Below are 17,149 nucleotides of genomic sequence, written 5' to 3'. Positions count from 1 at the left end.
GGCGCTTGTGCCAGGTTTTGGGGAGAAATTAAACTTGTTTTTTCCTAAATGGTCTACATGATCAGTGGAAAATGCATATTTTACATAAATTTGCATTAAATGTTCTCTAAAAAAAACCAGCTCCAGCACTATAGTTCTGCCATAAAAACTTGCAAAATTTTACAGGAGAGTTTTCATGGAGTTTGTTTTGGGAGTTTGGGCTGACCTCCAAGCCTGCACTTGGGTCAGCCACTGCTTCAAGAAGCCCTTTGCCTCTGCTGGGGCAGTCCAGGCAGGAGACCGGACCCCCATCCCCACGCCACCGGCCCAGGTTTCTCCTGAGATGAGAAACAGGAGGAGCAAGCGTCGACCCACCTTTGTGCTGGATTTCAAAAAGCCGCTGCTGCCAGAAGCTCCGGAAAGGGGCGATGCCGGTGCCGGGGCCGATGAGGATGCAGGGCACCTGGGGATCCTGGGGCAGGTGGAACCCGGGCGCACTGCACACATCGAAGACGCCAGTTAAACCCAAGCAGGATGCTCCCTCCCTCACCTCTGCCCACGGCAAGCTGAGACACCACCCATAGAGGGAGGGGTAGAAAACGAGGTGAAATCCCAGAAAGTGACATTTTTGCACAGAAGAACTGCACCCGAGAGGGACCCATTTGCTCTCAAATCCAGCCCTGTTTTCTCCGCACCCCTAGTGCTTTGCAAAGAATTGAGGGCAAAGAGCTCATCCTGCAAGGAGGCTCACCCCATCTTTTTCATCCCTTGCCTTGTGTGGACCACTTACCCTCTTACAAAACAGGGCACTACTTCATCGGTCTGTATCCGATTGAGCCAAGAGGAGCAGACTCCGTGGTGGATTGGTCCTTCTCCATCTAGGAGGGGAGAAAAGGAGGTCTGTACCTGACACGCAGCCGACTACTCCGGTTGCTTTCTTTTCTGAAGCCCTCCCTGCTACTTTCCACATGAACACCTCACTGAAACCTTTACTATCTCCCCATCCATCCCCCACAAACTTGGTAGAAGTTTGGCACTTCGATCCCTCTGTGGAGTTACCTAAGTTCACCCAGGACCCAGCCCTGGGATAGTTGGACCTCCACAATACTTAGGAAGCACCCAACTTCTCTTTGGTCCTTTTTGGCAGAAGCAGCATCATGCTGCAGTGCTTCCAGACACAAGCCCTCCATGGCAGCCCCAGATGAATGGCCAGTGTCTTACCCTGTGTCCTGCCTGCTGCAGAGGTGACGGGGCTGTGTCCACCTACACCATGACCAGGGCTGCTTGGACACATCAGTGCTTGCACAGGTACAGAAATCTGGCTAATTGTGGCAATGTGGACTTTGGTGCGGGCAAACAAAGGATCCCACATGGAGCTTGGAGCCACTGTGGCTGGTCTGTTTCTGGTACCTGACCCAGATCTGGCATCTCTGCAATACACTGCCCTTTGATGGATGGCCATTCTCCATAACATGGGACAGCCGTGCCATGGGTTGAAGGAATCTAGTCCCTGCAGCAGGTAGAAAGGCTCTAAAATAACATCTCTCTGCCAAAGACCTTGTGGTGTTGTCCATGTGCTAATGCTTTTTCCCTGCTCTCCACACCAAGCCTGTCTCCACTGACCCCTGCATAAGCACGGTACCTCTTGTGCGATAGGAGACCACTGCCACAGTGAGGTGGACCTCGCCTGGGTACATCTCCGGGGAGGAACTGATGGAATAGTAGCGCGGTTGGAGGAGGGGGAGCTGTGTGAGCAGCAGCGTGGAGGGCATCTGCACTGAGGGGAACTCCTCCAGCACCTCCACGATGGTGGGGTTCTTGGACCACTTCCATTCCTCGTACTCCTGCAAGCCCTGCAGCCAGGGAAAGAGGGAGGGAGGGAGGGAGGGAGGAGAGCACTGCAGCATCGATCTCTTCCAAGCCAGGTGCCTCTACGGATATCCCACCGGGTCTATGGCAAAGCTGGGGTGGGTGGCAGTGAAGGCAGGCAGGAGGAGCCCTGCTGTCATGGGTAGAGACTCAGCCTAACCACAGTGTGGGATGAAAATGCCCTGGGGATGTGGTTGTCCCCAGGGCCTTGAGGAACTTGGGGCTTGGGATCTGAGGCTTTACCTTGCTAAGGACCTGCAGACGTTTCTTCTCCTTGTCACTGGTGGCCAACAAAGCAAACTGCTGCAGCAGCAGGGGTGTTGGAGGGGTGGTGATGTCCAAATAGTACTTAAAAGCCTGGAAGATGGTGCATGGTGGGACACGGTTCTCGTCTGTCCAGTTACTGATGACACCTGCCAGGAGGGAATTCAGCACAACCATGGGATCAGCTGAGCATAAGACCCAAGGTGGACAAATCCTTGCTTTCATTCCCCCTTAACAGCTCTGAGACAGTGAATGATGAAGAGCTGGAAAGAAGTCAACAAGATATCCTCATGCTACAAGTGAGATGCTGTACAATGAGCACAAATATGAATCTGATACTCCACCACCTCCAGCCTTGGTCACTCCTAGTTAACACTGTTTTCCATCTCCTGTTACACTGTGCACGGCAGTAGGGTATCAGACTTATCCTTGAAATACAGTGTTGGGATGGTCCATCGAGATCCCTTAACTCTTCTTTCCAGTCCTAGACATTGCTCTTTCCATGACAATATAAACGCCTTTAATTTTTCTGAAGAACAAGGAAACATGTTCTCCCCAGGGCCCTGCTCACCCTTCAAACCCTTGCTCTACACCCCAAATGCAGATGAGCAATGGCTCTGGGCAGAGGAATGTTGAAAGAGGTGCTCCCAATCCAGCCAAATGCATCAGTGAGATGGGAAATGATTTCTCCTGGAGGCTGCAGGAGACCTCCCCGAGGAGCTACAAGAACTACTACAAGGGACCGGGGAGAGAGGCCACCTCTATGTAGAGGTGGCCCTGGTTACCTAGAGCTGTGTTCCTCTCCTCCAGGAGCTCCACCTTCACCAGCTGGTTGGCCGGAGGGGCATCTTCAAGCCTGTCGATCAGGGCATTGACCAAGTCTTCGTGGTTCCCTGGAAACACGCCCAAGTGGTCCCCGGGCAGGTACTGCAGTTCCTGGTGTCCGTCGGTGTGGAGGCGCAGGAAAATTGTCAAGCGACTACAGGGAAAGGAGAAAATGCAGGATGTGTTTTGGGGGAGTCCTTCAGGGAGTTGCTGAGCCCTGGCCTCGAGAGCCGCTGGGTGTGCTGGGCAGTGGTGGCGTGTCCAAGCCCTGGTGCCCTGCTGAGCATGTCACCAAAGTTGCAGCAGGGAGCTAGAAAGGATGCTGCAGTGTCCACCTCCCCTCCCCGCTGACTCACCCTCAGGGGCTTTTTAAAAGGGAAAACCAGTTTAACCTCCTGCTTCAGCAAAATTGCTGAAAGGATCCTTCTATCCTTTTACGCCTTCCTGGCATGCACCCTGCCACGCCACAAGTGCAGCCACCCATCTTCTCAGCCTTACAGGCAGCAGGGTAATTTGTGTCGTGGCAGAGATTTCACTGTATAAGAAGGCAGGAAACACCCTTCACTGGGTTAACGTGGCTTCCAGCCTTGGTGATGATTTGCACAAAGATGGTATCCATGGGACGTTCAGGGGCCAAGGGGTATTTGCAGCACTGCGTGCATGGATGCTTGGGTGCACCCTGAGTGCATTCAGCTTCCGTGGGTCCCGGGGCAGCTGCGTCTCCTACCTGGACTTTGGGCTCTGCAGATTCTGGCGTGTGATAAGCCGGGCTGCATAGACACGTTTTTTGTGGATGCTGTAGAGTCCTGCGGAGGAGAAGAGTCAGTGAAGCAATGCAGCAGAGCGTGGCCAAGGCAGACAACTTCTGGCTTTTGCAGGGCTGTCGGCTGCCGCTGTGGGTTCAGCCCTTTGGACCAGAGCTGGCTGACGCCAGCCGCAGCGAGCGGACCGTGGGCTCGACCACCCTCCTGCCCCCATCTCCTGCAAAGCTTCAGCGAGCCTGGGGAATCAGAAACCCCAGGGGGGAACCAAATGCATGCCCCTTTTGTTAGTGACTGAGGAGGACTCCGAAACCACCTGCACGAGGCGCGGGGACGTGCCCTCACGTGCAGGCATGCACCTCTTGCTGCCAGTACCACCTGGCTGGTAGCAAAGAGCCTGAATTTGGGAAGAGCTAAGCCGGTGCGGCAGATCATCAGCTGCAGGAGCCGTGCTGAGGGGCCAGGTGTCGGTGGGCTGGACCTGCCATTGCACCGCAACGCTCAGCGGAGTGGCATTTGGACAAAGCGATCTTGGAAAGCTCCCAGGTTTCCAGCTCTTTGCTTCAAAAAATGGGGTCATGAGGAGGGAGATCAGATCATATCCCAACATCTCTGTTACAGATACAGACAGGGACCAGTCAGAGGGGCCTCAGACCATCACAAACTGCTCCTTGGGCATGTGATGGAGGGGAAAGGCAAGACTGAAATGCTGGGGATTTAACACAGAATAAGTAAGGAGATTTGGCCCCTTTGCCCCAACTTGAGCCCACTACGTCTTCTCCTCCACCTGCCCCACACCTAGAGCCCTCCAGGGTGACCCCATCTTTGTACCTTGTGTGAGTTCAGGGGCTTCAGCCACGTAGGTCAGGCGAAACTTGCTCCTCTTCCAGCTCCGGTCATTGCTGATGAGGGAGTTGTTTGCTTTCTCGATGTTGACGTCATCCCCCACGCAGAACACGTCGCACGCTGCCTGCAGCACGCACCAGGCTCTCAGGCATCTCCCTGCTGCCCCTAGGCTTTCCGACCGAGCCCCACGACCCGCCTTGTCCCACCCACCTCAGCCAACACATGGAGGATATACACATACACACCGCAATGGCGCAGGGCTGTACCAGTGGCCACGGGCATATCTCGTGGTGCCCTCCTCCCCCAGGCATCTGGGATAACGCAGGAATTCTACTTAGTGCTCACCCTTAGGCAGTCAGCACAAACCAGAGCATCAGCTCCATGAAAATATGGAGAACCTCTTTATTGTGGGCCAGGGTGACGGATGGGTGTCCCGGTGTAGGGAAGGAGAGGCTGGGTTTTGATCCAGCTCTAACCAGCAGCTTTGCTCTGTCCCTGTGTCCTTCTCCCCCCTGCTCCTCCCTGGAGCACAAGGGAAGCAGGTTACCTTGAAGACCTTCTTGGCCCAGGTCCTGAAGGACTCCTCCTGGCCACAGAGCTCATCCCCTTCTCCCATGCGGAGGATTCTCTCTCCGCCCAGCTCCTCCAGGAGAGTGTCCACCGCCCGGGCAAAGGCGCAGAAGTGGGGGTAAGCACGCGACCCCAGCCCAAACACGGAGAACCTGCGGAGAGGTGACACAGCTGTGGCTACCGAGCTGGGAGGGACACCAATGTCTCCCCCTCCACCACCATGGCCAACATCAGCCTGAGGGAGCGTGGAGGGATCTGCATGTTGCAGAAATACATCAGGTATTGGGTACGATCTGCGGTAGGAGAAAGAGGCTCTGTGCAGCATCAGCTCCAGCTCTGTCCCAAGAAATTGCTGCCTCCCACCCCATCCTATTTACCTGACATTAGCCAGGGGCCCCGTGCTTTCAAAGTTGTCCCTGGAGTCAGGGCCATCGCTTGAGGATTTCCGTGCATCCGAGTAAGAGGAGACGCTGTTGAAACGGACCTTGTAGCTCCTGCAAACAGCAACAGCATGGAGTATTACAGTGGTGATAAATGTGCGTGTGGTTCTCACCAGGCTGCATGCTCAGAGGGGGCTGGATTGTGGACGAGACCAAACCAGAGCAGGCTCAAGCTCAGGGCTCAATATTTCATGAACAGGCACCACGATCAGTGGCTAGAGCAGAGAAATGTGCTCCCTCCCAGGGGTAAGCCACAGCAGCCCGTATGTTGCATCCCCCCAGCTGGACCTGGTCTGCTCCATGGGGTCCTCCAGCCACCTCCCAGTGGGTTGACCCAGGTGTTGGCCACCACATTGTCCCCAGCGGTGCGGAGCTGACAGGTCCTGTGGCTTTACCTGTCCTTCCCTGGTTGTACACAAGGTCAGGTATATGTCTGAACAGATATTCTGAAGGTTTTTTCATTCATAGGAAGTAAAAAAAAAAAAAAAAAGGAGTGAGAGAAGAGGGGATGAGGAGGGGGAAGGGGAGCAGAGAAGAAAATCTGACAACAGCAGAAGTATTTCTGAATTGAACCATCTTCAAAAATTGCTCTGCACAAGAGTTTCTAAATATACTGCCAGAGCAATGAAGCAGTAGTGTGTGGATGAGTCACAGCAGACCTCCAGCACCCGGCACACCACGCAGAGGAGACAACCCCTGAGCAAAATAACTACCAGGGCCGTAGAGCCCCGTGCTCCATATCTGCTCCGGAGCCTCCTCCTTTCTGCCCAGACCTCTCATGCTATTCTGCTTCACTCCATCTAGATGGACCCACTTCTTTCTCCGCTGTCCCTGGCCCATGTCCTCACCCCGGGTTACGTGGTGAAGGCAGGGCAGCACAGCCCACCAGTTTAGATGGGCATGAAGCCCACATTCCCCGCTTGGGTGCTGGGCCCAAGGTCGGGGCACCAGCAGCTTTTGCTGAAATGAATGGGTCCTTGTGGCAGGGGGTGACTGTTGAAGGATGGGCTGCATTTGAACAGCAGGTCCTTAAATAGGAACGGCTTATGAATGTCTCTGAAAACCCTTGGAAAACCCTTGCTGTAAGACAGAAGGAACCAAATATACAACCATAGCAAAACCCCCGGGCTGTGGTTAGAGAGCTACAGCCGCAGCGCCCTGGCAGGCTCCTCAAGACACTGTGGCTTAGAGGGGCCACCGATCCCCACCCTGCGGGGTCTCAGCCACCCTCAGCATCCCCTGGTGGACATGGAGCTGGGAGTCCATGGGCTGCATGGGCAGGAGCTGCTCTATCCAGCCCTTTCCTACAGATGCCAGGCTGACGCTGCCCTTCTTCCAGAGACGGTCTCCTCCAGGCTGTCTTTTCTCATTGCAAAAGCTTTTTTTCATGCTTAACGTCAGCATCTCTTCCTACCATCCATAGCCATGACCTCTTGGCCTGTCCCGGGGGGGGCACAGGGAGTAATTTATTCCCTCCGCCTCTGCAGTCACCTTTTCTGTATGTGAAGTCTGCTACCGCACTGCATTTCTGTTTCCTCCAGATAAAATAGCTCTCACCCTTTTGATCTGTCCTCGCAGGTCGCTGTTTCCAGCACTCTGACCACTTTTGCTGTCAGGTAACCAAGCCACAGGCTGTCCTGGCTCTTAGAAACTCCTGCCAGTCCCTTAAATTACATTTAGAGGTGACTGGGACAGCCAGCACCGAGCTCAGGTGCTTTTGTTCTCCTCAAATCTGCCTGGCTTGCCAGGGGTGGCACGTCTGCATCCAACCCAATGTTGCACCAGCCCAGCCCCAAAAAGTGAAGATTCTTGGGGTAAGAACCATGTGCAAAATGGCCCTTCTCCATCCAGACACCTCCAGGGCAGCCTGCAGTCCTGTTTTGTCAGCTGTCCCTATTAAGGCACGAGGCCATTAGAGACCTAATGGGTTTTTGGCTCGTGAGCCCTGCGGGGATCCATCAGATGACTTGGCTGCACAGCAAGGAGACCACTTCAGGGCTGCTGCGTCGCCAGCAGCGGAGAGGTACAAATGGGTCCCTGCCCAGCCCGGCGGTGTTTGTCACCGCTCTGCAGCCCCACGGGCACTGCTCTGCGCTGCTCAAGCAGAAGGTCAGGGTGGTTAAATTGCACTGCATCACCGGCCAGTGCTAATTCTGCCTTCAGCAAGGAGCAGCCTTTGCCAGTTAGGAGCATCGCTGTGTTAACTCAGGAGAGACTCCAGAGCACAGCAGTGTCCCAGTTAAGCAAAATATATTGTACTTAATAGCTAAAATAAGGGGAGGCCCCAAATGATTAACACTTTGCCAGCTGCCCTCACTTCCCAGCCTCTGGGACGTGCATCGAGATGCTCGAGGCTCATCTTCCACCAGTGGGGGATTTTCTAAAACCCCAGCCCCTGTCTCCAAGGTACCGGTTCCAGACTCACTGTTACAAACATCACAGCCAGAATTTATAACAGCTCTTATTTTCCCTAGAAATATTTTTCACATGATGCAAGAAGTTAAATTTGGTTCTCAAGTCCTTCCCCACCTACATCCACATAGCTGGGAACTCCCTTCTACCTCCAAGTCTTACTATTTTGGTGTCTCCTGGGCAGCCCCAGCTCTCAGAGTCAATGATTTTGGGGGAATTCCTGCTTTTATTTGTTTTTTTCATAGATGCCTGCCTCTTAGGGCTGAAGAGAGAAGCTTTAAAATGCCAGCCCAGGGAATTACAAGCTGGAGTGCACAGGCATGCCTGACTCAGTGCTTTTGTCCTCCCTGGGACCTCCACCCGCTCCATCCCCTGGTTCTCCAGGCAGGTCCCATCCCTTGGACCTTTGCAAACTTGAAACCTGCATGAGGATTTCACACTCCCTTCCCAGAGGAGGAAAGCAGAGCAGCAGGCTGTCCCAGCAGCGGGGCTTTGAGTGGGAAGGGAGGGTTTTGGGGTGCTCTTACTTCCTCTCCTCCAAGTTGGAGTTGGGATTCTTCATCTCCATTAATGCGCAGCCAAATTTCTACAGAGAAGAAATAAAAAAAGGCCATCAGTTTTGCCAGTCTCTGCAGGAAACGAAGTTGTGACCAAAGCCTGGACTGTGGCTCTGCTCTCTGCTTGCTGTTCCCAGCAGCCTGCAACGCTGGTGTACAGGGCTGGACGAGGTCGTAGCTCCCCAGCCAAGGGGCTGGCACCTTTTGTGTGGCACTGACATCAGTTGTACAGGATGAATTTAGCAACAGATTAGTTACTTGTCTCACAGCAGGGAATAAGTAGATATCCCTATTCCAGAGCAGGCTGGAGGCAGGCAGGCACAGCACCAGGTATCACACAGAACCTGGACCTGTTTTGGGCATTCCAGCTCAGGCTGCGCAAAAAGAGGATGCTCTTCCCTGTTCCCCACCACCTCTGTTCTGCCCGTGTCCCTGCCGTAGTCACCCGTCCCTGCGTTCTGTCCTACCTCTCCGTTCTCAGGTGGGTCTCCATTGCCAAATGTGCTTGTGACCACCAGGACCATGGTTTCATGCTCTAGGTGCACGATGTCATACTCGTCCATGGACATCACCTGGGAGCAACAGAGATGTTAGCAAGAGGCCCTCGGTGGGGAGTTCTACCACCAGCCAGTCTCCTGGGATGGTCCCCAGTCCACCTGGGGGTGGGAGCAGCATCTCCTTGCTGACTCCATGCCAGTGCACTGGCAGAGATCTCCACACAGGGAGGATGAGAACAAGAGCCTCAAGGGACATGGACAAACCATGGGGCTACCACCCCATGGCAGAAGACAAATGTATGCCACAATGCCTGCAGGAGCATTCGCTGGAAATGCTATTCATGTGCAGGCTTCAATCCAGACCCACAAGGTCACATCCTGGCAGCTTCTGAAGACCCTTGGCAGCTGGTAAGCTCCACATGCATTGAGCCATGTATTTTCCAACAGCCACGTATTTCCTTGGGCTACCCAGATGCACACATAATCCTGCAGGGGCTGGGCGCTAGTACAATACCTTGGCATCAAAAGCGTGCTTGAAGATTTCACACAGAGTTTTTGCATAGACCTGCGACTTCCCTGTTTCAGTGGCATACAGGATGGTTGCTTTGACCCTCTTGGCCATGGCCTGTCCCATCAGCTTGGCTGAGAACTTCACAGCCCTAGGAAGCAAGAATAAATCTTGGTAAGAGAGCTTGCATCCTTGTCAGTGCCTTAGCTATTCACACCATTTTATTTATTATTAAATGAACAGCCTGCCTTAAAAACTTGCAGCATCACTTTTTTTGTTGTTATGTGCCAAACAGGGAAGCTATGGAAGAACGTGTTCGTCTTGACTTGTCAGAGAGGAAGACTGGTTGGGGGAGCTTGAACACAAAGGTGAAATACCTGAATGGGTATAAGGAGGAAAATGCTAAACCAGGTGTGGAGGTGGTCTTTCTGCAGGGACAGAGAAGCAGAAGATGAATCAGGGGCAACAGTCGCTGAAAGCAGAAACCAGATAACCTCAGAGGAAAAGCTGGAGACCAACCAGAGCCCAAGCTATGGGAGGAACAGTGGCTTCTCCATCTCTTCGTGTCTTTAAATCCTACCTGGCTACCTTTCTGCAGGAGGTGTCCTAGCCGAACAGAAGCACCCGGGCTCCACACATCACACACAAAGCCCCGAGACACTGAGAAGGTCAGACGAGGCTGTCTGTAGTCCCTTTGATTTGCACTCCAGCAACGTTATGAACTTTACTCAGAGGAACATCTCTCCTGAGGCTGAGAGGCTGCACATTTATTTGAGCGTTTGCAGGGCTGTGTCTAGCCGTCTGCCTCCTGTGGCTGCAATCATGACTGGATGCATTTGCTCCAGTTTTCTCCACCGGCTCATGTCTGACAGCAGGGCAGAGGGGCCCTGAGAGGTCACCGGCCTCTCTAACCCTGGCCAAGGTGATGCAGCAGTAAAAACACTGGCTCCTTATCTATGCTAATGCTGCTGGATGGGTTGGCATCAGTGGGAGCACAGCAATGGGGGACACGGGAGGCTATCATCAGCCATCTTTGGGTTGCACGGTGGGGCACCGAGGCCAGTGTGACAAGTTTATTATTTTAGGGCCATTCATCATCACAGAATTTGGACATCAACCTTGTTTTTCCTAAGTGCAGAATATCTTCACCTTTTCTAAATGGGCCATCAAGCCTTTAAATGGGACCACCAAAAAAGCAGGTCTGGATTTAGCCTGGGATGTTGCAGTAGGGAAGGGGCAGTTTTGGGGGGCTGAGACAGCACAAAGCATCTCTGTGGCCTTTGCAAGCATAAGGGCTGCTTGATTCACTTTGGCAGGCTGATCAGCCCTTGCCCTGGGTGATCAGGTTCAGCAGGACGCCTGCATCCCCTTCAGACAAGCTACGGGGAATGGAGACTGCAGCTGGACTAGTCACACTGGCAGAAGAAGAGAAGCCCAGCTTCCCCCTGCTCCTCCTGCCAAGGAGGGAAGAAATGCTGTAGGTTTGGAAAGATCACCTGGGGAAAAAAAAAGGGGAGGAAAGAAGAGGCAGAAACCCCACCAGGCAGGTATGTCCTGCCTCCTCCAGGCAGCTCCCCTCCATGTCGAAGGCAGCCTCAGGAGCATTTATATTTGCTGCTATACAATCACTCCTCAGAGTAGTTCTGCGTATTAGAGTTGCCCCTTTGCTTTCCCATGACGGTAGCATCCCCTGTTCCCAGCGCTTACACTGGCCCCGGGGGAGGGAAGGGGCAGGATGGGCAGGGACTGCAGGTTTGAGTGCTCCGATTTGGCCAGAACCAGCACAGCCTGTCTGAACAGGCGTCCAGATCATGCTGCGACCAGTGCCAAGTGCAACAGTCAGGACTGCTGGGCTCAGTCCGCCACTTGTTCAGCTGATTAGCTCAGATCTGGGCAGGATTAATGGTGAATTACAAAAATAATTCCTCCCCCCTACATCAGGAACAATAGAGATTTTTTTTTAAAATTACCTGCCATGCTCACTTTTTTATAAAATCATTTATCAATCGCACACACACAAATAAAAGCATTGTTTCTTCTAACTCAATGGCTCAATTAATCTTCCTGCGCTCTCCACCAGCCCCGGGCTGCAGCCCAGACCCAGGCACCAGTGTCAGCCTAAGGAGCACATTCATCAGCTGCTGATCATGTTTATGGATGCACCACGGAAAATAGCGTACAGAAGGTGACAGCTGAAGAGTGGGAACAAACTGACAGTAGGGACTCGGGGAAACTGAAGTGTGGGGAGATGCTGTGAACAGCACAAGGCCACCTGGCAGCCTGGCCACAGATACGGGGGCAGACCCAGCCCTCCCCAGTCTTGGTCCAGGGCTCTGCTGCCGCAGAGCCAGCAGCTCTTACAAGAACCTCTCTGCCAATGGCCCACGGGGGAGGCATTCAGGCCAGGATCAGCCAAAGGGTCCAAATTACACTTCATTCCTACACTCCTGCTGACTAGGAGCTTTGGCAGGGGAGAAGGATTCACGTGGTCCATTACTAGGGGTCAACTGGCCATGAAGTGCAAACTTCAGCTCGGCCCTGATCCATCTGCTACCTGTAGGGAGATTCCTCATTCCAACTCTCCCCTCCTTGCAAGGTGGGTGTTTGGAGGTTTAGACACGCCCTCCAGACAAATGCTTCTCAAGTAGCTAAAGAGTCAGCGAGAGAAAGAGAAATATGGACACGAATTTCATCTCGCTTGTGCCAGCATGGCCCTCAACAGTGATGAGTGATCCCTCTGCCCCAGGAGGCTGTGAAAGCAGAAGCAGGCAAGGTACCCCCAAAGAGGGAGAAAGCCATTCCTGAGCATTGAAGACCACCTTACTGTAGAATGAACCAGCTTGGGAGAAGAGACTATATGCGACATCTAGTATTCACCTGGTCACACACCTTTTGGTGGTCTAATGGGGTGTTCAAGGGATTGCCTGTTTCTCCAGATGTCCCTCTTGGCAGCTAAAGCCTTCAGTGGCCTGAGATCCAGGCTCACAACCCATCAGTTTGCACACATCCGTAGGGTAGAGCTATCAAACCGCACAGCAAACAGAGCTGCCCAAAATCAGGACCAGCCCCAAGCACTCCAGGGCTTTTGAGAGCCCACTGGTACTTACTTTGCTAACTTCTTAAAGCCAATGGCCCTCTTCTTGGTAGGCGTCCCGTTGACGCCTTTCCAGACATGGGTGTTCCAGGGGTCCGGCTAGGAGAGAGAAGAGCAGCAGTGGCTGATGGGCAGTGCTCAGAGCTTTGAGAAATGCTGCATCCACAGCACTCAGTGTTGAATTCCTCTAGTCATGACGGGGTGGCCTAGCTGACCTCTTCACAGCTCTTGATCTCTTGTATAGGTCCCTGATCCTTGGAGCCCCGTGGGTTTCTTGGGGCAGTTGGGCAATGGAGTATGCACAGAAAAAATTACAATATAATAAAACCTTGCTGGCTTGTAACAAGCATCTGGCCAAATGCCTTCTCACCTCTGAGATGGGCATTAATAGACCACGAGCAAAAAGAAGGCAGGCAACGCCAGAAGGGGAGAGGTGATAGAAACACACCCTTCCCTCTCCCCAGCCCACAGGTTTTTTTCTTCTAAGAGGCCCTTTGGGAAGGAGAGGCAGCTGAAGCAAGGAACAAGTGCACAGAAGCTAATTCAGTGCCCTCGCAGGCGGCTGTCTGTAATCAGGGCCAGGAACCATCGGGGTTCCTGGTGGATTGGTTATAGAAATGAACAGACTGCTCCTGTTTTGTGATTGTTCCTTAAGGGCTCTTGACTAAAGGTCACATTGTGTGAAAACCACCAGAGCAGGGATGGTTGGCTAATGAGGGCGTGTTTGCTTAGGGCCCTTTTTCCCATGGTCTGAAGTGTTAAATACTCCAGCAGCAGCATTTCAGCCCGCTGCTTGGCCTGCTGGGCAGGAGCCCCCCCATCACATTGTTGGATCCCCAAGCTGGCAGGAGCCATCCACTCAGACCTGCAGGCTGGAGGGAGGAGGGGTATGGTGACTACCAGGTCATTTCCTCACCTACCCCCCAACGTGCAAAATCAGGCACTTCCAAAGGGAGGAGCTCTAGTTCCTCTTCCAAGGGTAAAAGCTGGGGCCTCAGCATGTCCCATGTTCCCATGGAGGGGCAAAAAGCCATTGCCCTGGGAAAAGGTGTAACATCCAGGGGGTTACTACACCACATTAGGGGGAATCATGAATTATACTTGTTCATGGACTGCACTGCCTTGAGGGACAGCTTGTTGAAGGGATTAGATGGTGTCCCTCTCCTTCCTGCATCTTCTGAGCTCCAACTCCCACCCTGCTGTTGGCTATACCTTTGGGCGTGCAGCACTGGTGGAAGGTAAGGTCAGACAGTACCTGGTACTCAAAGGAGGGTGTGAGACGGTAGTTGAGCATTTCCTGATGGAAAACTGGGGTGATGCTGCCAGACATTGGCGGGACAATCCATACCCAGTCGGCAGGACAGCCTCCACGGCATCGGTACTCATTCTCCATGTGCTTGATAAAGGACTCGGTGGCTGAGTGGTGATCCACAATGGTCACCTTGTCACTCTGTTGGAGGGAGAAGACAGCAGAGCCAACAACTGGGGGTTAATACTCCCCAGAAGACGAAAGCCAAAATTTTATATTTGTAGCTGTTTGACCCAAACATGCCTCATTCCCATGGTCTTACAGGACTGTATCTTTGGAGATGACACTGGGTGGCTGCTGACCCTGGTCTTCCCAAGGAGCACAGTCACCGAGCAATGCCATTTTCCAGGGCTGAGAAGCTGCCCTGGTCCTTCCTGAGTAGATGTGCTATGGGGTGGCTGTTCCTCCTGTTATTTGTCATGGGCCAAGCAAAGACTAAGATGGCATGAATGGGATGGAGCATGCCCTGGTCAGCCCCTTGCGGAACTCTTTCATGGCTTGCACAACTCAAGGAGCAGTTCTGATCCAGCTCTGGGAAGGACTTCCCCCCTCTGAAGGTGGGTTGCCAAGGTCTAGTTTCGCTACTCAACCTTTAAGTGCAAGTGGGAGAAGAACCTGGGCCAATTCTTGTCTCATGGATGGGACAGAAGGGCTGGATCTTGCCCCATTGGGGCAATCCCTGTGGACCGGCAGAGGACAGATGCTGGTAGTGATGTCTTTGCAACATCCAGGGCACAGAGATTATTAAATTTCACTGCAGGCTCCTGGAACAGCCCAAAAATAGGAAGGCACAGCACAATTTCAGCCGAGTGTATCAGCTGCTCCCATTGTCCTTGGGCAGATGTCTCCATCCTTGTCCCATCCAATACTTGTGTCCCTCAAGCCTGACCCAAACACAACAGAGTCCTGCTACTCTGGTACCTGGAAGCTGTATAGCACGGCAATGTTGATCTCCACTAGGGCCTGGTCCTTCCACAGCGATGAAGTTTTCCTCATATCCAGATTCATTTTCTTGGCCACTTGCTGTAATAAAACATGGTAGAAGGTGAACACTTTTAATGGCCAAGAACCAAGGACTGAAGATCTCTGCCTGGGGAGAGGAACCCAGAGGAGGGACCCGGGCTGACACAAGGCTCCCGCAGGGCAGGGCAGCACCCTTGCAACGCAGGGCTGACATTTTGCCTTCCTCTGAGAAGATGTGGTCCTGCCTTTTCCTCTCCATGACAGGACCAAGGCCAGTCTGACCTCCCTTCCTCCCCCGAGCACAGGAAGATGACTAAATGCTGCTGAAAAGGGCCAACAAGAGCAGTTGCTCTTTGTGGGAGGAGAGGAAATGGGTGGGTCCGTGGGACAGCAGGAGATGGTGGTGATCCCTGTGCTGGGAGGAACAGTCCCCTGCACCCCTTCCCATGCCAGGCCACCTGCTGCTCCCAAACTCTGTTCTTTCTCAGGCCGTTTCTTCTACCTGGAGTCCTTCCCTCAGACACTATCACAGACGGGCATGTACACACACACACACTCGCTCTCACCCCTCTGGTTTTCAAGCGACTGGGGAGGGATGCAGGACCTCCAAGTAACACAACATGTTCCTTGGAAGGGCAAAGGAGCCACCCTTGTTGGGTGCAGATCTCCTGCACCAGCACCTCCCCATGGCTTGGCTTTGTCTCTGACTCACCCTGTCCCCAGTGCGGAAAGTCCCCAAGCCATGGCAGAGTGCTCCAGAGGGGCCAGCTGGAGGGTCCCCATGAGCAGGCATGTCCCTGAGCAGTCACCAAGTGCCTCAGCACCCTCTCAGCCCCACTACGTCTTCGCACTTGACCTCAATCAAGCACATGATGAGGTACCTGCTGATCCATAAGATGCTTTGAGCAGTCTATGGGGAGCTCAACAGGCATCACACTCGCTGTGTTAGATACCAGCTGGCCCCGTAGGACACAAAAAAACTTGCCAGCCCATCACACCTTTGGCCATGTGGCTCCAGGAGAACATAACTGCTCTCTCTAAGGGACACTTGGATGTCCTGTACTCTCCCACCCAAGGCAACACTCTCCCAGTGTCCTGACTGCTCCCCAGTAACTTCACACACACCCACTGCACCCCAGGAGTGCCTAGCCTCTTTGAGGAGGGGCAGTTACCTCCAGTATGTTGTAGCGAGAGTTGTCACAATAGTCCCGGACCCCAATCTCTGTGCCCATGTACCAGCCACTGAAGGGACAGGCAGAAAACTCCAAGCCACCAATCTCGAGGAGCATGTTGGAAACTGCTGGCAAGCCATACCACTTCAGGCCCAGGTCCTTAAACCATTCAAACCTGCCGGGATACAACAGGGTTAGGCAATCAGCCAGACCTCCCCTGCCCAATGAAGGCAGGAGAATGGAGGAAGTTACTTTCCTACCAGCCACCAGGCTGAAGGACATGTGAGCAGAACGGTTCCTGGAGGCAATATCTCCCTTAGGGGCTGTTTATGGGGAGAAAGTGATATATCAGGGGCATTACAGAGTGGCATAAGTCCTGGGAGACTTCGAGGAGAGGGAAACCAGCCTTGAGACAAGGACACAACTTGCTTTCCACTTCCAGGCTCTGTCAGCTTTACGTCAGAGTGGAGGCAAGACCTGGAAGAGGGTCTTGGGTAAAGCACCCAAGCCACAACAAGGAAAGGCCAAGCACAGACCGTGGCTTAGGGTGAAACCAGAGTTGCCGAGTCCTGCTGATCCCCTCAAACAGTTTTGGAGCTTACTTGGGATGCCGGATGGGCACTTCCAGCACGAGCTCCGGGGGGATTTCAAAGAGCTCTGGATCGTTGCCGTTGGCTTGGAGGAGCAGAGGCAGGATATCGAAGCGCCCGTGTGGTGCCTTCCACCCTTGCTGAATGCAGATCTACAAGCAAAACAAAGGCGGGGTTTAGAAGTCCCAACAGATCACCTGCTCTTCAAGCATTATGGGCAGGGAGTTGCACGGCACTGAGCAGTGTCTCCTAACAGCATCTCTGCTCAGCCCTTATGGTCAAGTAATAACCTCCATCCAAGGGAGCTCTGACACGGTTGCCTGTCACAACCAACCCATGGCCATGTAAGGGGAATTTGGGCTCAAAATGAGCCTAGAACTAGATCCCCAGGTAGGATCACGGCTCTGAAAAAGCTGCTTACCCTATTTGTGCCTGTAGTGGTGAAGGAGAAAATGGGTGAGAAAAGCAGAAGAGTTTGGGAAGAGCTGAGCAG

General features: G+C 53.3%; 1 protein-coding gene across 2 annotated transcripts in view; it reads right to left on the bottom strand.

Annotated features, from left to right (window-relative positions):
* Positions 1-17,149, bottom strand: part of NOS1 (nitric oxide synthase 1) — a 39,238-nt gene that overhangs the window by 2,262 nt on the left and 19,827 nt on the right. For both annotated transcript variants that reach the window (XM_072879860.1, XM_072879861.1), the window contains exons 8-24: positions 16,669-16,808; positions 16,067-16,241; positions 14,853-14,954; positions 13,878-14,072; positions 12,636-12,721; positions 9,535-9,679; positions 8,991-9,095; positions 8,494-8,552; positions 5,492-5,608; positions 5,092-5,266; positions 4,530-4,668; positions 3,665-3,743; positions 2,898-3,091; positions 2,092-2,261; positions 1,622-1,832; positions 770-857; positions 355-476 (exon numbers count right to left, since the gene is read on the bottom strand). In XM_072879860.1, the coding sequence (XP_072735961.1) occupies positions 355-476; positions 770-857; positions 1,622-1,832; positions 2,092-2,261; positions 2,898-3,091; positions 3,665-3,743; positions 4,530-4,668; positions 5,092-5,266; positions 5,492-5,608; positions 8,494-8,552; positions 8,991-9,095; positions 9,535-9,679; positions 12,636-12,721; positions 13,878-14,072; positions 14,853-14,954; positions 16,067-16,241; positions 16,669-16,808 (2,302 nt within the window). The remainder of the gene's footprint in view (positions 1-354; positions 477-769; positions 858-1,621; positions 1,833-2,091; positions 2,262-2,897; positions 3,092-3,664; positions 3,744-4,529; positions 4,669-5,091; positions 5,267-5,491; positions 5,609-8,493; positions 8,553-8,990; positions 9,096-9,534; positions 9,680-12,635; positions 12,722-13,877; positions 14,073-14,852; positions 14,955-16,066; positions 16,242-16,668; positions 16,809-17,149) is intronic.

This window comes from Ciconia boyciana, chromosome 15 (genome assembly GCF_034638445.1).
Source record: "Ciconia boyciana chromosome 15, ASM3463844v1, whole genome shotgun sequence".
NCBI classification, from domain to species: Eukaryota; Metazoa; Chordata; class Aves; order Ciconiiformes; family Ciconiidae; genus Ciconia; species Ciconia boyciana.
Note: the sequence above shows the minus strand (reverse complement) of the source record. Positions and strands in the feature narration are given on the sequence as shown.